General features: G+C 55.6%; 13 protein-coding genes and 1 non-coding gene across 14 annotated transcripts; 5 read left to right on the top strand and 9 right to left on the bottom strand.

Moving 5' to 3' along the window:
• Nucleotides 1-762: 762 nt before the first annotated feature.
• Nucleotides 763-2416, top strand: BGZ61DRAFT_351525 (Mis12-Mtw1 protein family-domain-containing protein; the record flags this gene model as incomplete). The annotated part of the gene is made up of 4 exons (XM_046240340.1): nt 763-854; nt 888-1690; nt 1758-1926; nt 1981-2416. The coding sequence occupies 4 exons, from the start codon at nt 763-765 to the stop codon at nt 2414-2416; spliced, it is 1500 nt and encodes a 499-aa protein (XP_046104639.1).
• Nucleotides 2417-2869: 453 nt separating this feature from the next.
• On the bottom strand, nt 2870-3847 carry BGZ61DRAFT_234466 (Flavinator of succinate dehydrogenase-domain-containing protein). The gene is made up of 2 exons (XM_046238257.1): nt 3443-3847; nt 2870-3353 (listed from the first exon to the last, which is right to left on the bottom strand). Exons 1-2 carry the CDS (start codon nt 3660-3662, stop codon nt 2950-2952), a joined length of 624 nt encoding a protein of 207 aa, XP_046104638.1. The 5' UTR covers nt 3663-3847; the 3' UTR covers nt 2870-2949.
• A 122-nt stretch (nt 3848-3969) lies between these two features.
• BGZ61DRAFT_450997 (tryptophanyl-tRNA synthetase) lies at nt 3970-5894 on the bottom strand. The gene is made up of 5 exons (XM_046245783.1): nt 5658-5894; nt 5085-5582; nt 4707-5031; nt 4240-4614; nt 3970-4179 (listed from the first exon to the last, which is right to left on the bottom strand). The coding sequence occupies exons 1-5, from the start codon at nt 5771-5773 to the stop codon at nt 4105-4107; spliced, it is 1389 nt and encodes a 462-aa protein (XP_046104637.1). The 5' UTR covers nt 5774-5894; the 3' UTR covers nt 3970-4104.
• Nucleotides 5895-6114: 220 nt separating this feature from the next.
• BGZ61DRAFT_419521 (emp24/gp25L/p24 family/GOLD-domain-containing protein) lies at nt 6115-7390 on the bottom strand. Its single transcript, XM_046243460.1, has 3 exons — nt 7070-7390; nt 6891-7014; nt 6115-6786 (listed from the first exon to the last, which is right to left on the bottom strand). The coding sequence occupies exons 1-3, from the start codon at nt 7277-7279 to the stop codon at nt 6464-6466; spliced, it is 657 nt and encodes a 218-aa protein (XP_046104636.1). The 5' UTR covers nt 7280-7390; the 3' UTR covers nt 6115-6463.
• Nucleotides 7391-7612: 222 nt separating this feature from the next.
• Nucleotides 7613-8459, top strand: BGZ61DRAFT_532100 (U1 zinc finger-domain-containing protein; the record flags this gene model as incomplete). The annotated part of the gene is made up of 5 exons (XM_046253822.1): nt 7613-7622; nt 7683-7688; nt 7750-7851; nt 7915-8124; nt 8176-8459. 5 exons carry the CDS (start codon nt 7613-7615, stop codon nt 8457-8459), a joined length of 612 nt encoding a protein of 203 aa, XP_046104635.1.
• Nucleotides 8460-9075: 616 nt separating this feature from the next.
• BGZ61DRAFT_351604 (uncharacterized protein) lies at nt 9076-12195 on the bottom strand (the record flags this gene model as incomplete). Its single annotated transcript, XM_046240347.1, has 2 exons — nt 9076-9923; nt 10017-12195. The coding sequence occupies 2 exons, from the start codon at nt 12193-12195 to the stop codon at nt 9076-9078; spliced, it is 3027 nt and encodes a 1008-aa protein (XP_046104634.1).
• Nucleotides 12196-17644: 5449 nt separating this feature from the next.
• Nucleotides 17645-18551, top strand: BGZ61DRAFT_477590 (uncharacterized protein; the record flags this gene model as incomplete). The annotated part of the gene is made up of 2 exons (XM_046248922.1): nt 17645-17905; nt 17961-18551. 2 exons carry the CDS (start codon nt 17645-17647, stop codon nt 18549-18551), a joined length of 852 nt encoding a protein of 283 aa, XP_046104633.1.
• Nucleotides 18552-18803: 252 nt separating this feature from the next.
• Nucleotides 18804-19732, bottom strand: BGZ61DRAFT_450991 (uncharacterized protein). The gene is made up of 2 exons (XM_046245782.1): nt 19049-19732; nt 18804-19001 (listed from the first exon to the last, which is right to left on the bottom strand). The coding sequence occupies exons 1-2, from the start codon at nt 19463-19465 to the stop codon at nt 18990-18992; spliced, it is 429 nt and encodes a 142-aa protein (XP_046104632.1). The 5' UTR covers nt 19466-19732; the 3' UTR covers nt 18804-18989.
• An 80-nt stretch (nt 19733-19812) lies between these two features.
• Nucleotides 19813-21040, bottom strand: BGZ61DRAFT_450989 (uncharacterized protein). Its single transcript, XM_046245781.1, has one exon. The coding sequence runs from the start codon at nt 20572-20574 to the stop codon at nt 19942-19944; it is 633 nt and encodes a 210-aa protein (XP_046104631.1). The 5' UTR covers nt 20575-21040; the 3' UTR covers nt 19813-19941.
• BGZ61DRAFT_t114 lies at nt 21041-21112 on the bottom strand. The gene has a single exon. It is a non-coding gene; the product is annotated as a tRNA-Asp (tRNA).
• A 677-nt stretch (nt 21113-21789) lies between these two features.
• Nucleotides 21790-22236, bottom strand: BGZ61DRAFT_477587 (uncharacterized protein; the record flags this gene model as incomplete). The annotated part of the gene is made up of 1 exon (XM_046248921.1): nt 21790-22236. One exon carries the CDS (start codon nt 22234-22236, stop codon nt 21790-21792), a length of 447 nt encoding a protein of 148 aa, XP_046104630.1.
• Nucleotides 22237-22625: 389 nt separating this feature from the next.
• BGZ61DRAFT_477586 (uncharacterized protein) lies at nt 22626-22967 on the bottom strand (the record flags this gene model as incomplete). The annotated part of the gene is made up of 1 exon (XM_046248920.1): nt 22626-22967. One exon carries the CDS (start codon nt 22965-22967, stop codon nt 22626-22628), a length of 342 nt encoding a protein of 113 aa, XP_046104629.1.
• Nucleotides 22968-24305: 1338 nt separating this feature from the next.
• Nucleotides 24306-25506, top strand: BGZ61DRAFT_577015 (uncharacterized protein; the record flags this gene model as incomplete). Its single annotated transcript, XM_046256238.1, has 2 exons — nt 24306-24628; nt 24713-25506. The coding sequence occupies 2 exons, from the start codon at nt 24306-24308 to the stop codon at nt 25245-25247; spliced, it is 858 nt and encodes a 285-aa protein (XP_046104628.1). The 3' UTR covers nt 25248-25506.
• Nucleotides 25507-26318: 812 nt separating this feature from the next.
• On the top strand, nt 26319-27438 carry BGZ61DRAFT_477584 (uncharacterized protein; the record flags this gene model as incomplete). Its single annotated transcript, XM_046248919.1, has 2 exons — nt 26319-26967; nt 27047-27438. The coding sequence occupies 2 exons, from the start codon at nt 26319-26321 to the stop codon at nt 27436-27438; spliced, it is 1041 nt and encodes a 346-aa protein (XP_046104627.1).
• Nucleotides 27439-27722: the final 284 nt, after the last annotated feature.

Raw genomic sequence — 27722 nt, 5'->3', positions numbered from 1 at the left:
AAGGCTTGATGAGAGGAGCGAACCCAAAATTTCACTTGTACGTAAGTTTTTGGCAAAGCACACGGGACGTACATCAAAAGGTGTTCGGCCAGGCGGGATGTGCCCTGCCTGGGGGCGTTTAGGGACTCGGAATCACGGGGATGAAGTCTTTGGTGGTGTTGGGAATTGGTTTTGCAGGTAGCTGTAGGCAACAAAAAGCTACGTGGTTGAACGATAGTTGCGCAATCGAACATGATGAGAAGAAATGCATTGGTTGAATTGAATTGGATATATGTCCTGATTTGCGCTGACTGACTCTGAGTGAATGAGAGATTCCTCCATTATTGACTTGCGTTTGTAGATTGACGAAGCCGCTGACGATGTCTGGAACTGGCGGATGTTGTGGTGGGCGGTGGGAGTCACCGCTGATGGGTGGGTGGGTGCGGTAGTGGGGCGCCATATTGCCCAGATAGGATTAGCGCGAGAGGTGGTAAATCATCCCTCATGTAAACAAGGTGATGCGCCTCAACCATCACAACCTCGTCGCGACTCGCAAACCACCACCGAGACCCGGAGCACGGCCGAACCATCGCGAATTGAACCACGACACCGATTGCGCGACTTTTACGGCATCCAGAACGTGCAGCGGCCCCTGTATCACGAAGCGACGCGACTCTGCAACCCGCGCGCCCATCCCGCCTCGGGCCCGACATCGACTGTCGGAGCCCCCTCCAGACCACCACCCGCAACCCCGGAGTCCATGCGGTCCCGAATGCGCCACTCATGACGACTCTGGTGACGACTCGGCGGCCGCTACAACTTATTAGCATGAGCAACCAGGCGGAGCGGCGGGCGAGCAAGCGTCTTGCCGGTATGTTGCACAACGAGGACGCGCCGTGGGGAGGAAGCGCTAACCGCCCACCAGCTGTGGCCGATTACGAGCAGGATGACGATTTTCAGTTTGTGCGGAAGTCGAAGAGGGTTAAGACGGAGAAGGCAGATGAACCAGAGCCCGTGAAGAAGCCAGGGCGGGGGCGAGGACGACCAGCGGTAAAGGAACGCGTTACGAAGGATGCCGCACCCGTAATAGAGGAGGAGGAGGAGCCAGCGACGGCAACCGTGTTGGAACCCGCGAAACCTAAGCCTACGAGGAAATCTACCAGACGGAAAGTCAGCGTCGACGCGTCAAACGAGGAACCGCCACGCAAAGTCCCCAAGAAGGCAACCAGGAAAAGCGCACGAGTCTCTGGGGAAAAGCTGGACGAGCCAGTGCCGCAGACAAATGGCGCATCAAAGAAACGCGGACACGATGCAGAACAACCGAAACGCGGCCGCAAGGCAGAATCACCGAAACGCGTGGTACCAAACTGGGACGAGTCACCAGAGCGTGAAGCACCGATTGCCGCAGCCAAAATCAAGCTCCCAATGAGCGACACACCGGTAATCAACCGCAACAAGGAGATGAGAAAAAAGGGCAACGGAAGCCGGCGGAGTAGCTTGGGAATGCGTGGGCGACGAGCGAGTTCCCTCATCGACAGCGGCCAAACAGCAATTCCGCATCGGGAGGTTGACCCGGCTGGTTTCTACAAGCACATCGGGGCTGATCTTCTGGAGCCTCGAAGAATGAAGCAACTTTTAACTTGGTGCGGAGAACGTGCTTTGGCTGAGAAGCCACCCCATGGAACGCCTAATTCGAGTGCCATTCTCGGTGGTGAGTGATGCGCGAATAATCCGACTGAACAACGTTGCAAACGGAGATGCTAACAACTTTTCTGTAGCTCGCGCGATTCAGGACCAACTACTCAAGGACTTCGCAGCTCGATCGGAGTTCTCAGATTGGTTTAGCAGAGACGACGAGGTGCCAAAAGCACCCGTGGTCCTGCAACCTAACCCCAAGAACATCGAGCTCGACGAGAAGATGGCACAATTAGAGATTAATGTTAAGAGGTGAGTGATTGTGGGATAATGGCTTGTATTGCAGCTGCTAATGTTTATGCCCAGATTACAAGAAGAAAAGAAGGCCTGGCAAGCAATACGGAAACCACCTCCTGAACAACCGCCTCTGTTTGCCGAGAACGAAACGTATCCCGTTATCTTGCCAGACTTTGACCTTCTGGATCCAGAAGAAGGCAAGATTAGGGGCTACCTGGCTGACGAGGCCTTCTCTTTCGAAACCGTTCGATCACAAACGGAATCGCGATTGCGTACCATCCAGTCCTCTCTGGAATTCCAGATCGACCAGCTCTCCGACAACGTCCACAAACTCGAGCAACGGGTTCTGGTGGCCGGAAAAGAGGCAGAAAAGGTTCTGAGCATCAGCGCGCTCCGCCTCCGCCAGCGGGACGAACGCGAAAAGGCCAGGGCGGGCACCAAAGAGATGCCCGTCATGGAAGTGCTGAGGAGTCTAGGCAATATTCTCCCAGAAGGCGGCGGGTGAAAGCGAAACTAGGACTCGACCAAACAGTTGCTCGACTATTTATGGACTACGACATTGACGACGAGACGAGTTCCTTCTTTTTCCTTTCACTCCCTTCTTCTTGATACTCCCACCCCCGGCACAGTGTCATGTGCCCGGGACTACTAAGACGGCCTTGTGGTTTTCTCTTTTTTTGCGGTTGTGGTCTTTTTCTCGGACCTTGGCTTAAGGAGTTGGCATCCTGTGGAGTTTGGGAGGCGGTCCCCCTCTCCCCCGTTGGGACAGGGCAAATGGACGCGAGGGAGGCTATTCTACATGTGCAAGGAGGACGCACGCATTGTACAAGCGGGCTACAGATTCCAAAGAGTTGACGTTTTTCTTCTTCCTCTTCCATATATGCATCTTACATTGCCACTGCCGCCCAATTTATCTTCAGCCTCGCGTGAGGCCGTGGCCAGATTTAGACATGAACTGTACACTCGTGCATCATTGATCTCGATGCACTGCTTCACCTTCTACCATTGCTGGTCGTTCCCCTAGTGAATCTTGCTCGTCTACCGAGAGTCCAGCTCGGGCATGAACTGCATCCCTGTGCCCTCGCCGTCAACGCTCCGACTCCGCACATGGGCGCGGATCATGTCGAGAATCTCGCTGTCCCTCCACCGCGCCGGCACGGGACGGTACGCGGGCTTGAAGTTGCCAACCGTCTGCGCCCACTCGCCCGTGGGAGGGTGGCGCGTGACCTGGTCGCTGGCGGGCTTGGCGTCGGGCGAGTTGGACGGGTTCGTCGACGACAGCTCCTCCTTCTGCGTGGCCCAGTAGTAGATGTCCCAGTCGTTCTCGTCGAGCAGCAGGTCGTACTGGTCGAGCAGCGTCGGGGGGAGCGTCGCCAGGTACTTGGAGGCGAAGGTGGAGAGGAGGAGGTCGGACTCGAGCGTTCCACGCTTGCGGGATTGGTCTGAGGAGTTTGTTAGAAAAGGGTTGGTTGACCACAGGGGCGAGAGGCGAGCGTCAATGACGACAACGCCGCAGGGGGGAAAGACATACAGACAAGGCGGGCTCGCTTCGTGGCGTCGTCCTCGCCCACGCGGCGCAGCGGCTCGATCTTGAACTTGGCACCCTGAAGCTCTCCGACACCCAACTCGGCAGATGAAGTGTCGTCAACAGCGCGGTGCGCCACTGTCGTGGACAGCGGGCGGACAGGCAGAGCAAGCAAGCGGCGGGCGGCGGCGGGCCGTCGAAGGGCGCGCGAGGCGATGGACGCCATGGTAGCTAGGAGACGCGAAAAAGACGGAGGTGATTGTGCTGTGAAAATGTCACAGTAGTGTCCGTATAGGCGGTGTTGTCGGCTAGGGACAATGGGTTTGCGGCGTCGAGGGAGGTTAGGAGAGGTGTTGTCGTCGACGTCAGAGATCCGGGGCAAACCAGCCGAGGCCGAAGATTTGAACTGCTAAGTAATCCCGGAGATCGGGTGGGTCCGGGGTTGAATCGTCCCCCCCCACCTCGGAGCGAATAACAACGTGTAAATGATACGAGAGAAACCATCGATTGAGGGGTCACAAGAGGTACAAAGGCGACATCTCATTGTGCTTGATTTTGAATGTAGAGGTGCCAGGGCCACAAGCTCATTCACCTCAAGTATACCATCGCGTCGAGGCCTAAAGCCCACTAAGAAAGCCGTTTTCTTCCTGTTCTATTACCCCTCGTCTTTATTCTCGAATGGGAAGCTCAGTGGTCTCGCCAGCCTTGGGCTCGGCCTTCTTCTTCTCGGCCTTCTTCTCAGCCTTCTTCTCGTCCTTCTTCTCGTCCTTCTTCTCGTCCTTCTTCTCGTCCTTCTTCTCGTCCTTCTTCTCGTCCTTCTTCTCGTCCTTCTTCTCGTCCTTCTTAACCTCCTCCTTGGGCAAGGGGTTCTGGTTTCCCTTCCACTCCAGCCTTCGGGGCTTCATGAACGACTCCAGAACATCGTCAGTGACAAGCTTTCGCCGCTCCTGGAACTCCTGGACTTCGGGCTGGAGCGACTCAATAGCCATCTTCTTCAGCTCTCCGGTAAGCAGCTCTCCGCTCTTGTAGTCCTTGTAAATCTTCTCTAGCTTCTCATCGTCATCCTCGAAGTACGTCAGGTAGATGTAGGACACATCAACATCCGGATTGCCTCCAAGTCGTCGGTGCTCCTCAATGTTGACTTGGCCGCCGCTGAAGGCATATTTGTTGATCTTGGTCTATAGAGGTTCATAATGTTAGCAATTGTAATCTACATTTTGCAATGTGTATTGGCTCGAATGGCCATTGAATCGCTGTTGTGGGTATGTACCTTGATCTGCTTAGCGGTATCGGTCATGAAAATGGCCGAGTTGGGGTTCGACGACGACATCTTGCCACCAGCGCCCTGTAGGGCAGTAAGGAACTTGGAGTGGATCAAAGAAGGCTTTGGTGAAGGATATCGCATGCGATGGGCGTTGTCCCGGACAAGACGGAAGTAAGGATCTTGGTCAATGCCCATGGGGATGAGGCAAGGAATCTTGGCAATGGCCTTTGTTCGCACAGAGGCGGGCTCGTCCGACCAGATCTCGGGGTACGAGGTGGCAAACGCAGCGACACACTGAACTGACGGGAAGAAGATCTTGCCGACATTGGAGCTACGGTTCGGTTAATGTACTGTGGTCAAGTGAGAAAAAAGGAGCATGCGAACCTTCCATCGAAGCCAAAGGCGCCGCGAACCTGGTTGAAGGTGACGAGCTTAGAGAACTCCCAGGCGTTCATGAGGAAGTGGTTGCTCAGGTACTTCAAGTCACTGTACAGAAACGTCTTCTTGACGTCGAATCCGAGAGCAATGATGTCGCGCGCATTCTCCATGGCATACGAAAGGGTGTCCTCGAAAGTGAGGTTGTCCTTGAACAGGGCCTTCTCGTCGTCTGTCAACATGAATACCAGCGGCACGTCGAATACGTCCTGCAGCCACTTGGTGAACTTGAGGGGGATGGTGTGTCCTAGATGCAGGCTGCCGGTGCTAGGCCCGCGGCCGGTGTATAGGAAGAAGGGCTCGCCTCGTTCGTATCGGGTCAGGATCTTGTCGAAGTCGCGGTGGCTGAAGAAGAGGCCTCGGCGTAACCAGCGGTGCGGCTTGTGGCCCGTCACCTTCTCGAAGCGCTCGAGGAGCTCCGTGTCAATCTTAGACGTCTTCCATTTCCTAGAGAAGGGGAGCTTGTTAGTATTCCCAAGTATACCAAATCTGGTGCGATTTTGCGCTGTGGGGAGAGCGTACTGGCAAATGGCGTCGTAGTCAATGGCCGCGACCTCGCCGTCCGCGCCCTGGGCGCCCTCCACGGACCAGGGGTTAATATCCTGCTCCAGAGAAGCTGGGTTCGAGTTGTCGGCCATGATTCGGTCGTTTCTGGTTGCGCTTGTGGACTAGGGACGCTGTTGTTGGCGAAGAGTCTAGTCGATCGCGGGGTTGTGCTTCGTGTGGAGGGGCAGCTTAGGAAGGAGTACTTCCGACGAGTCACTGTTCCTTGCGCTTGAGTCAGAGCTATCGTTATCTGGGCATCGCACCACTTAAATCAGCCGTATGCGTTAGGTAATCGTATGATCAGCCACCGTTTGAGTGCTCCAGCCACGTCCTAGTCTGAGAGAACGCGCCACACGCTAGACAGGAGCTGTGGTTGTCGAAAAGATAGATGGCCGCGAATTTGGTGTTGGGTCGCGTGCTTCATTCGTGTTCATTCGTGTTCATTCGTGTTCATTCGTATTCATTCAGATGTTGCTTCGTCGAAAAGACTAAATATGAACATATTATATTGCATTTTCATGACTTTTGTTACACTCTAGCTCGTCAGTGCATATCGGCGACGGCAGGCTCTGCCTTGTTTTCCCATCCCGATCATGTACATGCAGCGATTTCCAACGCCAGCATGCCCGGAAAGCACTTCCACAATTAGACCCAGCAGGACCGCAGGCTGCAATGCCTTCAGGTCCTCCCAAACAATTGCATCTTCCACCCGAATAGACGCTGATGACGTGACTCAGCGCCGTCTAGTGGACTCAAGACGCACGCTTCATAAAACAGACCCCTTAGATGAGATGCTTCGATCGGAAGTAGGCGCGGAGGTACATAATCTGCCAAGCCCAGAGGCCGATCAGCAGCCAGGTGGTGGCGATACCGAACCACTTGACACGGTTGTTGGTGCTCTCGTTGGTGTCTCGTAGCTTTTGCTCTCGGGTGCGGAGGTACTCCATCTCGGTGACGAGCTCGCCGGTGATCTCTTCGATGCGGCGGAGCTCAGCCTCGAGGGGCTTGAGCTTCTCGGTGGCCTGGATGGCCGACCAGTCCTTGGCGTCGGCACCAATGTCAATGTCGAGCTCGACGTGGCGGGTGGGGTTGTTGATTCGCTTGGCTGGGAGGTGTTAGTTGAATAGTGTCCAAGGGAGATACCATGCGATGCTCGCGGCCGAGGGGAAGAATTGGTGCTCAACAGGGCGTCGAGGAGGTGTCACATACAACCAGTGAATACGTTCTCGAAGCAAACGTCAAAGGCGGCGTCGGCGTGCGAGGTGAAGACGGTCCTCGACTCTCCGACGACATCTCTAGGGCGACCGTACTCGTTGCCAACGGCATCTCGAATCTACAAGCTCCGTTAGACTCTGCGCACCCTTCTAAACCGACCCAATTCAACATACGTAAATGTTCACCAGCATGCCATCGCCTCTGTATCCATCGATGGTGGCCGTGACCACGACGAGAGTGTCCTGGCCGACAAAGTTGCGAACGCAGCGCTCCTTCTTGGCAGACTCGGTTTGGGCGATCAAGTCGAACTTGAGGGCGTTTGCGATGGCGACAAACAGCAGGACGCTGCAGACGCACTGCAGTAGCGAGCGTTGGGGCGCCATGGTGTGCGTGCGGGTTTTCGGGGGAGATGTTGGAATTCGTTGCTGCTTCTCGTCGTCGTGAAGGGGAGAAGGAGTCTACAAGCTGTCCAGTATCAAGCGACAGGGGCCCAGATCTAAACTGAAAGGTGTCCCGGTTGCGCTGCGGACCCACGCTGGCGCGAGGCGCTGGTGGCTGTGCGCCAATCAAGCCGCGTCTTGGCGCTGGCCTTGTCCAGCCCATCACGTGTGGGGTCAGCCTTGTCGACTTTTGGACGCTTCCAACCCGGGCACCGCGTCGCATCACCATCATCAGCGCCTGATTATCGACAGTCGCCATCGCGCACGTCTCTCAAGATGCCCAAGTGTACGTCTCGCAAGCTCTCCAATCCAGCGTCTAACCCGGCCATTTGCTAACCTCTCCCAGTCTTCTGTAGGCCGCAACCATAATCCCCCGCGCGCGAAACACCCCAAAGCTAACCTGCGCTGCTTAGGCGACTACTGCGATGTCTATCTCACGCACGACTCCATGAGCGTGCGCAAGGCCCACAACAGCGGCCGAAACCACCTGCGAAATGTGGTAGACTACTACCAGCGTTCGTCTTCCCTTCATGCCCCTCGATCCTTGCGCGCAATCCCGAGACTAACCATGTCATCAGAGATCGGCCACGAGAAGGCCCAGTCAGTCATTGACTCCATCACCTCCTCCTACGCCGCCGAGGGTCAAGCCCACGCGAACCCTATGCTTCCTCACAACCAGCCGGGCCAGGGTTTCCACCCGCCCCCGTTCCCGTTCCCTGGAGGTGTCCCTCCTCCCTTCCCCGGAATGCCTGGCGCTCCTCCGGGCCAGTTCCCTCAGGGCCTTCCCCGTATGTCCAACCCATTCTCTCCAAGAAACCAATTCATCTAACGTCTTTCAGCACCTCCCGGCGGCGCCCGCGGCATGCCCATGCCTCCTTTCCCTCCCGGCCCCAACGGACTCCCTCCTAACGGTCTTCCTTTCCCGCCACCGGGCGGCCTACCTTTCCCACCTCCTGGTGTCGCCGGAGCTCCTGGTGCTCCCGGTATGCCTGCCTTCCCTGGTATGCCCGCTATGCCCGGCATGCCTGGTATGCCTCCACCGGGCCAGTTTCCTCCCGGTGTCGTCCCTCCAGGATTCGGTGCTCCTGGAGCACCAGGTGTCCCTGGTCAGGACAAGCGATGAGCATTCAGAAATAGCGAGGAAGGATGGGTTTCGGCTGGTTGTATCTGTAGCATCGTGGGCGTACTCGGCGTTCTGAGGTGGAACATGGCAAAATTATCATTGTAATGTCAGATAAGTAGCGAGAGCTCTTCTGACAACCATGGCTTGGATATGGGCGTGGAACAGGAACTAGCGTCAAGTAGTAGGCTAAGTCTGAATCCTAGCCCACTCAAAAGTCCATCATTGGTCATCGTTGCAGTGTAAAGAGCCCTAACAATATTTGTGGTATCTCGAGGAACATCATTTCAACCTATATATTTTTACATGAAGCACAGCCTCCAACCACACGCAGAAGTGACAGTGAGGAAGACCGGCATCCAAACACATCTCGCCTCCCATCCTCCCATCCTCCGCATCGTTCAAATCAAATTCCAGCTAGCGTTTCATGGCTCAAAAATCATTCCCTTGGTTCAAAGTTCAGTCGTTAAGCGTAACCTCGTATCAATCGTAAATCTCCATCTCATCTAGGTCTCATAACATCTGCAGGGACGAGTTGCTTCGTGTCGATGGTGTCGTTTTCGCTGACGCTCGTCGCATTGGCAACATACCTGCTGCAGACTCCGATGGCTCGGGGGGTCTAAAATCGTCCATTGGGGCGGTGCTGGTCTCGGAATGTGCTTGACCTAATGACGTCTCCGACTCCATCGCGAACTTCCCGTGGTCCACTGATTTTCTGGCGAAGCTCTTGTGTTCGCTTCTCACGTCTCTTCTCACTAATTTTTCGTGGGATGTTCTGAATCTCCTCCAGTCTGCTCCCTAAAGAGAGTCGGTGCCTCTCCTTACTGGCACGTCTGCGCAAGGTGTTTCGGCGCCAAAAGGGCCTCCTGTCCTCGCCGTCAGATACAGCATGGATTTCCTCATCGTGCTTGTAGTTTCGTCTCAAGGAGTCGAGGCTTGCCCGGTGTCGCATGACTCGGAGGTTCCCACTAGGAGTTCGTCGAATTGTGCGCCGCTCAGGTCCTTGCCACTCATCGACGTAGTAGTGGTCTTCGTCTCGGGGAGGCAAAATGGCGAATGTGCGCTTCATCCTGGCGCTAAGGTTTCTTTGGGGTCGGTTGTTGACAGGTGGGTACCTGTATACCACATCGTCAACGGAATCATCCTGGTGATGGTGATGGTGGCAGTTCCCATCACACTCGTCATCCTCACTAGACCACAGGGGACGCCAGAAAGGATGCAATTTGTCCTCTTCTGCCGGATTTTCTTCAGGACTGGGATACGATGATTCGCGTTCCATGTCTCCATATCCCCTGTCCCGAGATGAGCTCCTTTGGCCACTGCGGATATGACGAGAAAGAGAAAATGTTCGTGTCAAAAATCCCGGAGCCCTAGGTGTAGTCGGCGGATAATCGATAGAATGACGACGTCGACGGCTGAGTGCCCGACGGACGATAGAAGGGCGGCGCCCAGGTTTCTGTCTCGCAACTTCAAAGTAGTTGCCTAGTTGAACCATCTTTTCGTTGGCTGGTGTCATACCCGAGGGAGTTGCTGGGATCAAATTGATGGCCGGTGGGTGACTTGGAGGCTCGGGAGGCGCCCTGGGGTTTCGCAGCGGAGAATCGACATCGTCAAGTGAGAACTGTGGCTGAGGGGGGGTGACAGGACCCCCACCCGATGGATCAATCAATTTGATCTTTGGTTTGGCGGGCATCTCTCGGGGTTCTGGTTCATTGTGGGTTTCAATGGAGGACTCGGATGGTTTAGCCGAATGGTCGACCATTAACACGGAGGAGTTCTGATGCGGGTACATTTGAACTGCCAAAGCCTCTGAAACCTCAAGAGCAGTTCCGTTGGTTTCCATAGACGCCAGAGAGAATGGAGTTTTCAATGACCCATAGCTCTTTACAAGGAGAAACCCCGAGTAGCGATCGCTGCTTGATCGACGCTGAGATTCGTCTTTATCCGGCTCAATCGCAATGAACGGGCGAACAGTCGCATCTTCCGGGAGGCGAACCACTGGCACTTGAGGTTTGTCTTGAGGCTTCTTCAAAAGAGATTCTTGCAGAGCATTGTGCATCTTAATGCTCTCTGCAGTCAACGAGCTGGCTCGTGAGCCAGCCTGTGAAGTATTGCGGCTAGTTGGAGCCGATAGAGAAGATGAGCGTGCCGGCACAACTGGAGGGAAGTCAATGGTCCGTTGATCGGAGCCATCTGATTCGGAGTAGGCTCTGCTTCGTCGAGATTGTCTGGGGAAGACCGGACCAACTTCCTTGGCATCCTTGACTGACGACACATCCAGGGGTATAGAGTTGACACTAGGCGTCTGATTTGACCGTTTGCTGGAGTGAGATCGTAGAGAAGGCTCCCTGGACCGGGATTTGTTGGAGGATCGCCGATCAGGGACGATAATTACCGGAATGCCACCATTTTTCCAAACTTCGCGTCTGGCTTTACCACTCGAGATGGAATGGCCTGTCGTGTTTGAAATATAGCTATCGTGTTTCCCATCTTGAGGCCGAGTCCTGGGACGTGATTCTCTCGGGAATGCCTCCGATTTCAGAGAATTGACGGTAGAGCTTGGGGAAGCGTCAACGGGTCCCCTTAGGGTGCCTTGCTTTCGCACATGTCGCAAGGTTCTCTGCCTCTGGGGAGGGCCGTCCACAAGGACTGCTTCCACTACGGTGGAAATAGTCGATTTGGTAGAGATGACAGAGGTTCGTCGAGCGTCGGAGCTGATAGAAGTGCCCGTGCTTGAGGTAGCTGTAGAAAGAGCTCCACGATTTGAGATACCCCTGGTGGAGGTGGTGTCAGGTTTCTTGTGCAAAGGCATATGTCGCACTGCCTTGGTTGCTTGCGTCGGTGATACCATGTCTGGCTCAACAACGATGGCTGCTTGTGAAATCGGTCGCGCAGTGTCCAGGACCTGGGGTCTCTTCTTGATCGTTACCATTCTCAACAAATTATCGTCCCATTCCTGTTCGACCTCGCTCACGGAGCTCCAATCTCCGTCAAAGGTGCTAAAACCCTCCCCTGACCGGGACGTGTTGCTGTCCTCTGGAGGGGAAAGGCTGGCAAGAGCCAAGCCCAGGCCGTTAAGTACGGGAGCACGGGGGGTGCCCCTGTTCTCGGGTACCTTGCGAACGGTTGACAGGGAAGTTTTGGTGCCCGCTGATTTCTTTTCGTCTTCTTCGGAGGAGAAAGCCTCTTCTCGAGCAGTCCTAAAGGAGCCGCTCGCGGTCGTGGTCCTCGATCCTGCGCGCTCGCTCATAGTCGGGCGCAACATTCCAGGGCGAGTTGCAGGCTGAGGTGGTGTTACGTCTGGTGTGGGTGGGCTTCTTTGGTTCGGGGGCGTCGCGGGTGGTCGTGCAGGCGCATTCCGAGGCGTCTGAAAAGCAGGGTCGGCGATGGTAGGGCTAGAGGGCAGGCCAGATGAATTGCTAGATGACTTGCGCGAGTGCCTTGGCGGGGTGGGTGGCAAGTCAGGGCCGCTCCCTATCCTCCGGGGTTGGTGTTTGAGGGTTCGGGGGCTGGAAGGTTGGGCGCCGCGGCTCCTGGTAGAGTCGTCTCTTGTTGTTGGACGGGAAGTATCAATGATTAAGTCATACTTCTTCGGCCCGACCCGCGGGTTGTGTATGGGTTCATGCACCTTATCGTTGTGGGGACGAGGTAGAACTTTGTGCTTCTTGAACTGTCGCTGCCCGGTGAGGTTGGTGCTGGGGGACAGGCCGTTCAAATAATCGGGGGGAGAGGCAGCCATGATGGGCTGTGGACTGGTGTTTTCAGGTGCCAGCATTCTCAGAGGCTGGGATGCGGTGGTCCGCTTAGCAAGCAGGGGTTGCGACAATGTCGTGGCTGCCGCAGGTGGCCGTGGGCATGCTGGGGCTGCTCTGTCGAATCGAGAAGCACGTCTGGCGAGATTGGCGCAGGCCAGTCGATGAAGCGAACAATGGGCGCGAGGGGCTAGATGGCGGTCCGAGACATTCAGGGCAGGCAAGCGATGTCGTCTGGCGGTGGTGGCAAAGTCTCGGCCAGCTGGCGACGGGGCGATACGGATGCGAGAGTGACCAAACACGTTGCGCTGGGCAGGATTCCGCCGAGATCACGATGTTGGCGAACGCAGGGGCGGACAAGACATAGTTGGCGTCGGTGCGGTCGCAGGGGAATTAATTGCGAGTGCTGATGGTCGCGGCGGCGCGGTGTGGTGCGGTGCAAAGAAATGGCAGGGCGATGCGACGGTGGGTATCGAGTCGAGCAAAGAAAAAGGACAAGTGTTGAAGTCTCGACGGCGGAGAGCGAAGATCGAGGTGAGACAATGGCGAGAGGGAGTTGAATCCGGATGGATGACGGGGGCGATGGATGGGTAATAGAGGTGGAAGTTGGAGGTGGCATTAACTAGGACAAGGAGCACGGAACATATGGAACCTTGGAAGCGCTAGAAACCAGTGGCCTCAGTGGTCTTGGTGGTTCCAGGTTTCAGTGAGATGCATTTCGCATTCCACCGCGGTGCAGCGGTGCAGCAGTGCAGCGCAGTGGCCACCCACCAGAGGTAGGGAGGGAGGTACTCAGCCATCGTCACAGCAGACGGACGGGAACCTGGAAAGCTCCCGTCGCCGTGTGTGATCCAGTGGGTTGTCCAGTGAGTGATCCAGCGCGGGTGGTGCTGAGTGGTAATCCGGGCAGCGAATGGTCCAGTGGGGTCTCTCAGCACTGACGCAACTCAGCAGGGGGAGCGCTTCCCCCACTCCACTCGCACCAAAGCGACACTGGGTCTTGCTTGCATGCGCATGCAGTGGATGGACGCCCGGATGTATGTACGCCTTCAGCTGCGATGGGACAGAGTGTCGTCTCCGCCGCCCTGTTTGGAAATGGACTTAGGCGTGCTGCGCGGGCTGGCGGGCTGCGCGGGTTGCGTTGCGTTGCGCCGGGTGGCCAAGCGAGAAGTCTTGGTGCAGGTAAATGCATTCATTGGCCTGACCACTGACCCGTACGCTCCCCGGGAATGGAAAGCTACTTCTCGGAAGGCATGGACCCAGTAGTAGCTTGGTGGGACGGAAGCGGAGCGGAGCGCAAAGAGAACACCTGGGATGGCATGGGATTGGGCTGGCTGAATGTTTCCTTGTTTTTTCCTCATCAATGGTGAACACTGGCTGACGACTCTGCGGGCTTCATCCATGTTGGCTGGCTTCGTATATCTGCTAAGCGCGCTGCCCCTAATATCTACATTTGTATCATGCAGGCGTCCTCCACAGCCTCTTGAGGCTTTGGTGAGTCAAGGGAAGATGAACACCCATTGGCTTGAGGGTTGTGACGGTTGTCTAGCTTTCCTTTCGTCTCGATCAACCTGCGACCGTGGTGACGGCCAAACCCCGCACCATCTCTCGCATTGGTGATGCAAGTTGCAGTGGGATAAATGGAGGGCGAATCAATGGTTGGCTGAAGGTGTGAGTGGGTGTTGCAAACCTCCCCCTCCTCCTCTTCCCTCTCGCCCCCATCCCGTCGCAGACCATATCGTCCTAGCAGACGCGAGAGGGAAAAAAATCCATCTCACCTCGTGCTCTCAGCGGCGCTACAGGAAGCATCCTAGACCACACCTCCCGACGAATAGGCCGAGTCGGAGACACAATCCGGGAGGATGCCGCTAACAGGAAACTGCATTCTGCAGCTCGCTCGCTGCAGACTTGGACATTGTGCCAGGCCACTCACAAGGCGATTCCTGCTCGCCCTTCCTCCCGACCCTCTTTCTTTTGCAGGGCCATGAACCGAATCAGAACAGGCCGCTGCACGTCTGCAAGCCATCCAAAGCGGCGCGGCCAGACCTTTAGCATGAGATAGGCAGGTCCTTTTTTCCTGGTGGTTTGACTCGCCATCCAGCCCTCCCCCGGGTGGCTGGTCTTCGCTACGACTGGTGGCTGCAACCATACCTCCAACTGGGCCTTTGGTACGACTGACCATTGTCTCCTCCGGGTCATCCCTTTCCAGACGGGATCTGGCATTCCATCATGGCGCTAGTGGGGTCGAGGTTGGCGGCCCGCACCTGGAGCCGTCCTGTCCGGTACTGCTGATAGATGGCCGATGGCGGGAGATGGAGTTGCAGCAGAAGGTGAGACATGAAATCGCCTCATGCGTCCCGCATCCCGCACCGCAAACACGCTCTCGGCCCGCTGATTTGTCCAGTGCGCCACTGTCTTTCCGCTCGACCACTAGCTGTCCGAGTTCCCGAGTCCCTGCATTTTGCTTCTTGTCTTATTAGTCTTTCTGGTGTTTGATGCTGGCCTCTGTCACCTCCCAGACTCATGCACGAGTGCGGGGTAGTCCATTGTTCTCAATCGACTGATCAAATACGAGCGAGTGGTGTCTATGTCGAGGTCAAAGCAGTACCGGTATCTGCCCTCCGGCCATCAGGTTTCGCCGCCTCAAAACCGCCTCAAAGCCACCTACCCGACGCTGTCCACACGCATCTCGTCTGTGTCACATAATCGCAGATCACCATACAGCGCTCTCACCGGGAATTTCGCAGCCCATGCAATGCAGCTCCTGCACACCCGCAGGAATCGACCGAGAGTGTTTCATACTGCAGCACCTATATTTGGGGCCTTTGTTGCCCCTCACCTTACACTATGCGCCATGGTGATGTTGTTCAACTTGCTTTCCCAACGGACCGAATCAGCATCCGAAACAACACCTCCGGTAGCAACAATCTCAAATGGCGATGTTACATAATTACCAATGGTGCCGAAGCGGGGAATGTGCATCAACCTGCATCATGCATCGGCTGAGCGACTGAATATTGGGCCTCGAAGCTCCGTAATTAGAAGGACACCCACAGAAGCCTTGCTTTAGCTTGGATATTCAAAATTTCGCATCCTGTCACTATCAAGATGATGGCTAGCTATTCGTCGCATCTACCGGCGCCTAGGTTCAAATACGACCCCTTGCGCATGTCCAATATGTTGATTTACTCCATAATCATTGTTACCCTGCTGCTGGAATTCCGCTTCTACGTCGCCATATTAGTTGTCCAAACTCCATTAGGCACTTGGACGTCGGGCCTCACGCTTCAAATTGTCTTGACGGATGCTTCATCGCCTTCACGCAGCCTGACATGGCCTGAGCACCCCCCACTAGCTCATACGTATCCCATCATGGCGATGGAGGCGCATTTGATGATCATCCACCCTGGATACCAGGCTGAAGGGGAGTCAGATCCCTACAGGCCGTCGAAGATTCATGTGATGCCCGATCTGTTCCGCTATAGCGAATAATCTAGAGTGATCACATTGATGTGGACTCATCGGCTCAATCGTACCACGATCAAGTCCGGTGGCGCGGGGAACATCGCTTGGCTGCCGATATACGAACCTGCCGTCGTCGTATGTTTTGCCAAAATGTCATTTTGCACCTCATACATATTTCCACGCCTTTGTCATGCTTAGGAAAATTTTACTACAAGACAAGAAGGTACGATTTCGCTGGGGCGAGTGCTCACTGCTCGTATTGCCGGCTTCTTGAGTCGCTCTCGGAGTGAGTCGTTGCCGATACTCGCATGACAACATCTCGATCTCGAAGCGGGTCGAATGCGCTTACGTATTTTGAGGGGAAGCTCCATTGATGTACGGTCTCCACGCCAAAGAGCTGACGACTACAATTACAATAGAGGCCCGTGTGCTATTTATTAACATTGGCGAACCTCGCAGGCAAACACGCGGCAGTGCTCACTTGGTGGGATGGACGCGTGCTGGACATTGGTGGGGTTACAATATGTGGCTGGGGCTGGGGAGAGACATGGGCCTGTGCAACCTTGAGGCTGAGGTCAAGCCACCGTCGGAGTGGACGCAAATATCTGGGCTAAGGTTCTCCCTCTCAACACAACGTTGCTTTGGGCGGCCGCCATCATTGAACGGAAGCTCGCGAGCCGCTGTCACTGGATCGCTGGGGCTAGAGATGTTCTTTTTCGGGAGAAACTGTGGCCGCCAAGGCGTCAACACGAGCCCTGTCGATGACTGGCTTTTTACGAATGCAAGCTAAACATGTGCTCTCATTGGTGACGAGCCACCACACAATGACGAATGCTTCGCCTGGAAGAGGGCCGAATATTCCAGTCTCTGGTGTCTGCTTGAGTCACCAGCCGAGTCAAGACGGCGACAGGGATATGGATTCATTGTCGCGATCAACGATGCACTGGATCTCTCAATCTTAATCCTGGAGACCCAGGGAAGACCTCGGACCCAGGATCTCGGGACCCAGACCCAGGATTCGGTTGCTAAAAGCGTTCACGATGAGGTCATCCCGGACCCTGCCTTTGTCACCCGTTGGGCATTCCAGCGAATTCGAAGGCGAATTCGAGGATCCGGTAGGGCTTGGCGCCAGTAATGTGGCGGGATCGACCGAATCGGTACCCGGAAGCGCCGGTCGGCACATGGCGGTCGACTAACCTGAAGCGACAAGGCCATATCCCAAGAATAGCCCTGTCAACGCTGACGGGCCTGACATCGCCCCCGCCCATCAGCAAACATTGAGTTGTGGCTTTCTAGCAATGCCCCCGTGAGTCGCTGGCAGCCTGTCAATCGCCACGTCGGCAGAGACTCCCGGCCGTCGGCAGTAAGAGGGCCCGACACGTTCGCCATGTAACCCCGAATTCCTTGTGGCTGATCGCAGCCCTCCTCAAAGACCCACCGAAATTCTGACGATGACATACGCGGGGACCGGATCCTGCATATGGAAACGGGTCTAGGCTCTGTGGCGGATCGCCAACATGGGAAAGCAGCAGCTCTGTCGACTATGGAAAAGCCCGTTAGACGGCGTCCGCCTTAAAGGGTTTCCTTTTTAGGAACTGGGAGGGAGGGTTGGCAGTGGCTGTGAGCAATACGGCGACCCACGTTCGCTCACTCGACATCCCGCACCTCGTATCGGTTTCGCCATTTTCTCCAGCCACCAGACCGTCGTCTTATCAGCCCTGCAATGAGGCGGCCGCCATTGGTCCCGACTGTCGTGAAGAGGGCAACTCTAGCTTGGGCGAGACGTCTTGCTTACTGAACTAAGCATCCGGGCCGACCACCAGACGTTGGGAATATAAGGACCACTCTGCCTGATCTTTCATCTGGCTATCCATCACCTCAGCACACGATCGACATTCGCTTCGCTTAGTATTGACTGTTTGTCGATATATCCCTTCGCTTGTTAAACAACAGAAAACACCAACACTTATAATGCGGACCACCAGTCTCCTTATTGTTGCCGCCGCGGCCGCGGCCAACGCCGGGTACACAGAGAACAATGGAAAGTACGTCTGTGGAATGGCCAACGCCAACTACTGCCTGGGCGGCGACATCATCCTAAGATGTGACGAGAGCGGCAACGGAACGCCTGGAAGATGCTCAGACAACCTTTCCGGCGATTTTCCTGCCGGTGGAGTTGCTAGCTGCTACGAGAAGCCTGGATCTTACGGCAACGCTGCCTGTGAGAAGAACGTGAGTGACTGTATCCATGGATGAGATGTTTTCTTAAGCTGACTCAACCCTAAAGTGTGTTGTCTATGCCGACACACCTTATACTCTCCCCGCCGACTCGTGCCAGCCCAGCTACACCAGTACTTCATCCGTCGAGTCTTCCACAACCGTCTACTCTCAACCGACTCCAGAGACTACCAAGCCAGTCTACTATAACACTACAGTACCGGGAGAGCCTGGCCAGACGACCAAGCCCACAGAACCGGGACAGTACACGACCAAGTGTCTCACCTACACCTACCCTAACCCGACCAAGCACGGCGAGTCGGTGACCAGGACCATCACCTATACTGTACCGGCCTACCCTACCCAAAACGCTACCGCGACTTATAATCCGCCTCACACTTACACTACTTTCGTCCCTGTCCCCTCTGGTGGATCACCTCTACCTCACCATAACGGCACCTGCTCTACGTGCCACAATGGAGGCTACGGTGATGGCGGCAAGGGGAGCCCGACTGGGGCCGAGTCCGCGACCCGAGTTCCTGTCAGCCCTGCTTCAACCTCCATCTCCGTCCTCGACACTGTCCCGAGCAGCGGCGCCTCAGCCAACGCCGTGAGCGGCTTGCTGGCCGTCGTCGGCATCGCTGTCGCCTACCTCGTCTAAAGCATTACCTACTGCATTTCATAAAAACTTTACACTCCTTTGACGCGATATGATAGCGAAGCATTTGGGATTCATCTATTTTTCGGGGTCGCACAAGCGACGGGGCGTTGGTACAGATCATCATACCAAATTGGTTACGGTTAAACGGGACTCAAGCGGATGAGGACCCCCACGGTTGGAAAGGCATGCGCCCATCTATAGATAGCAACACGTATTCATATATTATTAATACCATTGAAATAATCATTCCTTTACACCAGGCACTCCTTAGCTTTAGACCAATCACTCTCTTATATTCATCATTCCTTTAGAGTAACCTTGTCCCCTCCCGAGTTTCCTTCCCAATATGCAAACATCGGTACCTCGATTGCTGTGGTCACATCTAACCACGGATCAATTTCTAAACCGTAACCCTCGGCGTCTCGATGCAGGAGAAAGTCAAACACCCATGTATGTGGGGTGACTTTATCGTCTGCGCAGAGATAACTAAGATACAGCGCATACCGGAACAGCGTCTGCCGCAACACGCCTTCCGTCATGTCAGCCCTGTCGAGACCCGTCTGTAGCTCGCTGAGGGTTAACCTCCTGGGTGAGCCGGGAGCTCGCGACGGAACCCACGGCTCACCTCGCACACCGGCCCAGAGCGCCAGCAGGAATGGCTCTGTGAGGGGCAAGCCCTCGGGGACGCCACACCGCGGGGACCAGATGGACCGGCGCCGGCGGGTGAGGTCCTGCGAAAGAGATGTGAGAGTGGACTCGGCCGTGTGCGGGTCCACGAAGGAGACGAGGACGCCAAAGGTGCGCTTGGAGAGGATGGAGTTGAAAGTCCGGGAGGTGAGGCGGGCCGTCTTGCAAGTGGGGATGGGGAGTTGATGGAGGATCTCAACGAGCAGTTCGGTGGGGAGTTTGTCCATTGTTGGAGGCGGCGTGGCACACTGGGATGGGTGAGACCAGGTTAAGTGTGTGACTCGACGAGTTTGAGGACAGATTGTCTTTGAAGTTGGGTATCAGAATAAAGTGAATTTCGTGTCGTGATGGTTTAGTTGGTGTTTCGTGAAAGCCGTTGTCGAAGAGTTTGGTCTAGCAGTACATCAAACACTGGACAAATCAACAATCCCGACAACGAGGAATGATTTGATCATCAGCAGGGGATCGCTTCTTTATACGAGACGCATCCTTCATTGAGGCGCGAGATGTAAGACCGGCAGAATTGCCGACTCGTCTGACATGATGCACTCGCTCGCGTCAGATTCGTCTTACTCGCCACGCTGACGGAGTGGTCTAAACAGTAAATTTTTGTCCATCTGAACCTATGTCATTTATCTTCTATATTTTGTAGCTTTCTGTTTCCTCTAGTCTTCCAACGTCCGTCTTTATAGCTGGTACTTCCTCACACAACGTGCTCACCCGTCTCCGCCTCCCACCACTGCTTCATCAAGCGCAGCCGCTCCGTCCGCTCCTTGGCCAGCCGTCGTCCCTCCTCCGTCTTCATCATTCCCTCGAGAAGCAGCAGCTTCTCGTCAAAGTGGTCCATGGTGTTCTCCAGAGTCCGGCTCTTGGCGCCGCCAAACGCAAACGTCCTGGCGATGCCCACGGCACCAATGGCATCCAGCCGGTCCGCATCCTGCACGACGGCCAGCTCTGGGTGCTTGTCGATGAGCGCGAGCACGCGCGCGGGGTCCTTGATCTCGGACGAGTAGCTGACGCCCAGGCAGATGGTCTGGACGGCCTCGGCGAGGGATTCGGACACGTCAAGGGAGCGGAGGTACGTGTACACCATGCGGGAGGCGTCTTCGCCGGGCTTCACGTACTTCTTGTCGCCTACGTCGTGGAGGAGCGCGACGAGGGTGACGAGGGGCCGGCTGGTGTTGGGAGTGTGAATTTGGATGTGCTGGGAGAGGCGGAGCACGCGCTGGATGTGGTTGAAGTCGTGGGAGGCGTCGTAGTTGGACATGTAGCGCTCGACGTAGGCCGTCACTTGGGTGATGAGGGCGTCATCCACAGTGAAATCTTGGGACGTCATGACGACAAATGTTGGCTTCCCGTCTCTGATGCAAGGCTGGGTTTACGACGAGAGAATGGTGCGGCGAAACTTCTTGCTGATAACCCAATGACGCCAATGATTTGGTAGAGTTGCCTCCAGTGTGCTCGAGGAGGCAGAATGAGACAGACAAGCTCTCACAAGTTGGGGTTGATGTTCTTAAGACACAACTTCACAAGCCCCATTCAGAACCTCTGCATTTCTAAGCACTCGTCTCGATCAAAAGCCCAAACAGCAGAAGAGTCATTGCCATGCCGGCAGGACACCTCAAATAGGCAAGTCGATTGGGACAAGTGCCGATCTAACGTCGCTGCCTATTCACGATGGCTCACCGCAACGCGGTGAAGGAGCGTTCAGACTCCAGGGACGGGAAATTGCAGGTTCGTGTGTCAAATGTCAAAAAGTCCAAAAAAATATTCAATAACCTGTGTGACACAGGTGGCTGGATCTCTCCCGCCGGGAATTGAACCCGGGTCTCAAGCGTGACAAGCTTGCATACTGACCACTATACTACGGAAGATGGCAGGCGTTTGTCGCCTGTGTAGGTGGTTTGTGGCAGTGAGGCTCGCTATTGTGGTATATGAGGGTCTGGACCTTGGCACGTGATGCGTATACTAAATGCCGCTGCTTGACCAATTCGAGCTGCACGGTTTGAGTTCAGAGTAACGACTTCATGCTACGTTGCTATAATCTGGATAATCTGGATAATACCTTGTTTCAACGTACGGGGCATTCGGTGCTCTGTTATATCTCGTAAAAGTGTTACTGTTTATTCATCATGTCACTAAAATCGTGAACCAGGCCTAACAGCTCCTGACGGCTTCACCTGTAAACTTCACATGACTTGGTAAGTTTGGAGATAGGCGACTCCAAGTCTTGAGCTACAATATGGGTACGGGTATTATTGGATCGGACATCTAGTTAATTACAGGACGAATTGCCGCTCGGCAATGGCGATGTTGAGCTTACGAGTCACGCATGATAACGTAGGTCGATATCACAGTACCAAGCGCCTACTGTCCCCCATGATTGACGGAGACGAGGCACATTTGCACATTCAGGTTGAAAGATAAACTCGCCCGGAATCGGTGTGTTGCAGTCGTCACAAGTGATGAGGTTGATCTCTGGCGCGAGGGGCTCGGGTAACTGGAATCACAAGCCTACAACTAGCGAGCGCCCTCCTCGCGATCGAGAGCCTTACTCGAGGCGGTCATCATGCCGAGAAGCATACGCGTGGGCGTCAACTTGCCCACCACCCACTCCACCACGGTCTCCATACTTTTTCAGCTTCCAGTTCCCTCCAAAGACGCCGAAGATCTTTTGCCCCTTCGGCTCGGCTAGACCAAGACATTCTAGGCATGAAGGCCGTGGAACCCCTCTTGTAGAGCCAGACTTTACGACAGATGGATGAGGGTCAGGAACACGAGCGGTGGGAAACGGGCACCGTGTGACTGATCTTACATACCCGCCGGGGCTAAAAGTGTATGCCATGCATGGTACCAGAGGACGGTGTCGAGGACTAGACCGAGAGGCAGCGTGGAGGGCGTTGATGGCGGGCGAGGGATGTGAGTGGGACAGGGTCAGCTTTCGGAGACACGCGGACGGGCCGCAGAAACAAAGGCCACTGCATCCATGTCTGAGCATGGTTCAATCGTGATTTTCCCTGGTAACTATGTTTTTCAGGCTGGTCGTGCTAGTAGAGGCAAGAACAAGAGACCAGGGTTTCGGCGTGGACTGTGGAGAAGCAGTGCTGCAGTAGAGCGAATTCTGCGAGCCTCGAGCACGTCGGCTGGTCCTTTGACCAAGGAAGGAAAGTCATGGAGCCACAGAGCCATGGGGCCTGGCTAACGCTGGATAGGCCGTGTACCTTGGAACCTGGGCTAGACGGCTTGTGTGGACGTCGCGGATATGGCCGCAGTACCAGAATAACACTCTGTTGACGAGTGCATTGCGAATGCTGTGAGCTATCAACGATGATTGGCGCCGTGACGCAGCGTACAGTATCGGGTTAATTACGTCTGTCCCCAACAGCGTCATTGATTGACGGGAGCGACAGATGAGCAGACGGCAGCATGAACAGGAGCATGCCAACTGCGGCGGCGTGCACACTCCGACTCGCTCGATCCCCGAATGGCTGCAGGCGCATCCCGGAGCGGTGGATTTCGGGCGTTGCCAATGAAGACGACTGACGGGCATGACGGGCATATCGAGAGGGTCGGATCAAGGATGGATGTGAGCGGCGTGCATGATCCATGATTTTTTGCAACTAGCAGAAAGCGGCTAGCGTGAGGATGATGACAGGTGAGCAAATAGGACGAATAGGACGAGCCGGCAGAAGCAGGCAGAGACAGGCAGAGACGATGCAGCCAGCCCATGGCATCAACAAAGGATGGAGGGCATCCTGAATGGCCGGCGTGGGATCGGGAGAGTCCAGCCGTGCACAGTGGATTTCGGCGTGCACAGTGGACTTGTGGCCGCCCATTGGCCGGGCTGCAGCGTGACGAGGGGACCCAGCCCCGCGGTGCCACGGGCCAACCAGCGCTGGAGAATAGACGCCCAGGCGAGTGGACAGGCCCCTGGAGGCAGCCGGAGGCGGACGCGGTAGCGGTGTTTTAGTGCAAGTGCCGGGGCCACCCCCGCTGCGCTGCTTCTACATTCTGCAACCCTCTCGCGGCTGGGGAGGGGCAAGAGCGGCAGGGCGCTGCGAGTGGATGGATCCCCGTCCGTGCTTTCAACCTTTCAACTGCTTAACCGCCGACTTTCATCGCCGGACGTGTGATGAGCGACGGCAGCGCTGCCGGGCACCCACACCGCGAACTCGGTGTTTCCTTGCACGGGGGATGTGATTGGACGGCGGTAGAAACCTTTGGGAGCGTGGAGCTGCGAGAAGCCTGCATACACGCACACACGCACACACGCACGCAGACCCGTGCCCACCGAGAGCTGCCCGCCGCCCAAGTTAGCCAGCCAGCATCCAGCATCCAGCCAGCCCATGGCAACGTAAGGTGGTGGCCGATGGAGCCAGCAGCTTTAGCAGCTTTATTAGCACCAGCAGGGGAAAAAGGTCGGGTTCCTGTACGAATACCGCAGTGCAGTGCAGCGCACCGCACCGCACCGCATGGTCGGCCTGCGCCTGCGTCTACGCCTACGCCTGCGTCTGCGTCTTTCTTTGGTGGGCATTTGAATTCGAATCCACTCCGGCACTCACATGGCCCCGATTGTACATTGTACTCACCTTTGGGTGGTACCCTCTCCTTTCCTTCCCGCCACCGGGCCGCGATAGTTGGCCGCCTCCATATAACATCCAGCCAACACCCGCACCCCCCAACTTTTCCTTTCTCTTTCTTCTTCTTCAGCAAGCTTTTCAATCCCCAAGTCCGCGTTTCTCCCCCCCTCCCCCCCGTCCCCTTATTGTTTTTGTTTCCTAGTTCCATAGAGCCGGTCTCTTACCATTCTAATATTCTTGTCTCTAACCTGCCTTCAACGACAATCTCCAGCCGCACTCCCTCTCCAAGTTGCTGGTCAGCTTAGAGACAATACCCACTTACACTGATATCATTTTTTTTTATTCTGCACATCTTCACGCTTCATACCTTAATAACAGAAATCGTGGGTTTCACTTGCTCGCAAACGCCCTTCGCCCCTAGTATTGGATTCCCCAAATCACCGCCCAGCATCTGCAACAACATTGAAATCAGCAACCAACAACCAAAATGTCGGCTATTCAATTATCCTTCTCTCTCCGCGTCTCGTCCGGCGTCAAGACCGTCCACCTTCTCGGCTCTTGGGACGGCTATGTTGGCCAGCTCCCGCTCTCCAAGGACAAGTCCTCGTCTAAGTCTGGCACCTGGAAGGGTACCTTTCGATTCCAGAACGCCACTCTTGAGGCTGGCCAGCGATACTGGTACTACTACATCATCGATGGCTACCACATTGCCCACAACCCCAGTGTCACCTCAACCGTCGAGCCCACCACTGGCCGAGAACTGAACATTCTTGACGTTCCCACCGACTCGCAAAAGTCTTCTTCCAAGTCGTCCAAGTCGTCTTCCAAGTCATCATCGCACAAGTCGTCCTCTTCGTCCTCCAAGTCGTCGTCGTCAAAGTCCAGCAGCAAGAGCTCCTCCCGTCACTCGTCCAAAGATAAGGAGCACCGCTCGTCTCGCCACCGCACAGCACTGTCCGTCGACATCCCCAAGGGCCGACCTTTGTCCTATTCCCAGATCCAGGCTCCCAAGCCCATGTCACCTCATGCCACCAAACACATCCTGGAGTCTGACTACTACGACAACGAACAAATCGAAGAACTCACCGCTCGCTTCGGCGGCGCCGGCCTCGACGACGACGTCGTCACCGACTTTAGCACATCGCCCGTATCTTCAAGCGGCTCCTCCCTGTCGTACCGCTCAGACAGCTCGTCACCCAACTCATCGCTCTCCGGCTACAGCACACCTGGCTCCGAATGCAGCACCTGTACCTGTGAGCGATACGGCATCACCCGCAAGGGCGACCGTGTCAAGATCGACTGTGGAGGCGCACGATGTGGCTACGACGACTCTAGCGATTTGTGCTCCAGCGACGCCAGCGAGGACGAGTATGAGCCCGTTTCCGTCCCGCAAGGCGGCTCTCGTCGTCACGGCATGGTCGTCGGTTAAAGAAATCATCGATGGACTTCAATTTTTCCGGAAGAAGGCTGAGAGGAAAATCAGCCGCCATTCATTCCTTGCTTCGAGCAGACCCTGGCTGCGACTCTGCGCCGGGCTGACTCGCCCCATGTTGTTGTTGTAAACAGCACAAACTTTCGCTTTACGGCCCACGCCCACGGCGCTGGAAGGCAATCCAAGCTGGCCTTGGTATATGCCCCAGCGTTCGATGCGTGCGATCCCAATTGGTCGATGCTGCGGCCCTCCGCAGATGCGGCGGCTCCTGTCGCGCCTGCGTGGATAATATCACTTGCCAACCCCTGAGTGAGCTGGGAGGACAAAACAGTCCTTCCACAGGATCGGTATGGACAATGCTGGAAGATCTCATCCCGCCTTTGAACGGACGAGATTCCAACTCCAGGATGGTCAAGCTGTGGATGTAGTACTGGACCCAACGATGGAGGTGGTCCAGACTAGCCACATATCACAAGGCACACCACAAGTCAATTATTAGGTAGTTGTCAGTGTATAGAGGACGATTTGAATCTATTCATGACCCGAGAATCCTTGATGCCCATGAACGTGACGCAATCCCAAGTTTGTTCCTCGTGTAGTATTAGTAATGTGTCTGTTCGTCGGTCCGTAAGTAGATGTTGCTCTACACTTCTCGTCGTGTTAGTACAGAGCCGGCTCCCCACTGTGCTCTTCGCTACTTCGGGGTAATTAGAGGGTGAGCCACAGCGGCGGAGCTCCCAAAACATACCTACGGTACCTAGGTAGATAGCCAACCTCTAGTTAAGGGCGGGGCTATAATAGCGGGGTAGTTGGGGTGGGCAGTAGCTGCCGTACCGTACCTAGGGAAACCACTTGTCGCGTACCATTCGTTCCCTTCAGTTGTTTCACACCGACTTCCACCAGCCTAAAGCAACTTGACTTGTTCATCCAACTGCCCGTTGTCCAGCCCAGATTGATATATCGGACTCCCGATAATCACGCCGCCGTTACCTCGCGAGCGCTAATTCCATCCTGAACCGATCCATCAAAAGCCCAACCTCAAATCTCGACCTCCCCCGAACCGCAACCATGGCGGAAGAACAGCTCCTCCTCCCCATCATCGACTCCCACATCCACCTCTACCCAGCCTCCGAGGTCGACACTCTCGCCTGGTGCACCCCCGAAAACCCGCTTGCCGGCCAGCACTCGGTCGAGGAGTACCGCAAGGCCTCGAGCTCCGCCCCCTCTCTCCTCGGCTTCATCTTCGTCGAGACGGACCGCAAGAACGACCTCGAGTCTGGCGCCGCCGATGGCTCTGGGTGGGAAGGCCCCCTTGCTGAGGTCAACTGGATCAAGCGTGTTGCCCTCGGCCAGCCCCGCGACGGCGAAGGCCATTCGGCCGACGATGCGAAGCTATGCCTGGGCATCATCCCTTGGGCCCCCCTGCCTAGCGGCGTGGCTGTCATGGAGAAGTATCTCGAGCGTGTGAAGGAGGAGGCCGGCGAGGCGTGGTCCAAGGTCAAGGGATTCCGATATTTGGTGCAGGATAAGCCCCACGGAACCATGCTCGAGGATGACTTTGTTGAGAGCGTCAAGCTGCTGGGCCGTAAGAACTTGGTATTCGAGGTCGGTGTGGACCAACACCGACGTGGCAAGAAGCAACTCGATGAGCTCGTCGCCTTTGTCGACCGTGTCCACGACGGCGTCCCCGACGAGGAACGGGTCACCTTGGTCCTGAGTAAGAATACCCTTATCTATCCCCACTCCTAGCATCCCTATCCCAATATCCCGTAACTAATGCAACTGCCTTCCTCTAGACCACCTCTGTAAACCCGACTTCAGCATCTACAACCTCACCTCCGACCAAGGATTCATTGCCTGGCGCACCGCCATGTACACTCTTAGCAAGGACTCCCACACCTACATGAAGCTGTCGGGTGGCTTCTCTGAGATGCCCGATTCCCTTAGGAATGAAACCGCCAATCACATCTTCGAGTCCACTCTTGGCTGGCTTGGAATTATCCTGGCCACTTTCGGCCCCAGCCGCATCATGTTCGGCAGCGACTGGCCTGTTTGCACCGTCAACACCAAGGACGCCTGGCCCCGCTGGCACAGCGTCGTCGAGCGCATGTGCTGGATGGCGACTCTGGGCGATGAGGAGCGGGCCATGATCTTTGGGGGAACCGCCAAGAAGGCTTACGGGTTGTAAAGGAATAGGGAAAAGGGGGCAGAAACTAAGGGATTGGGATTTTTTAAGCATGAAACGCTGCCATGACATGAAAATAATGGATGGGCGTGAGCGCAACGACTCTATCGCGGGTTGGAACAGGGACTCCAACAAACCTCCATCCAACTGCTCCTACCAGGCAGTATTACATCTCTGACGGATGTCAGACGTTAGTTAAATGAACTATACCCGTCAGTTACAAAGTTGGTCGTGCACATGTCTCTATTCGCTGCGAGTAGGATCGACGTTTCAAACTCAGGCAATGG

The sequence above is a fragment of the Ilyonectria robusta genome (genome assembly GCF_021365365.1).
Source record: "Ilyonectria robusta strain PMI_751 chromosome Unknown BGZ61scaffold_9, whole genome shotgun sequence".
In the NCBI taxonomy this organism is placed as follows: Eukaryota; Fungi; Ascomycota; class Sordariomycetes; order Hypocreales; family Nectriaceae; genus Ilyonectria; species Ilyonectria robusta.
Note: the sequence above shows the minus strand (reverse complement) of the source record. Positions and strands in the feature narration are given on the sequence as shown.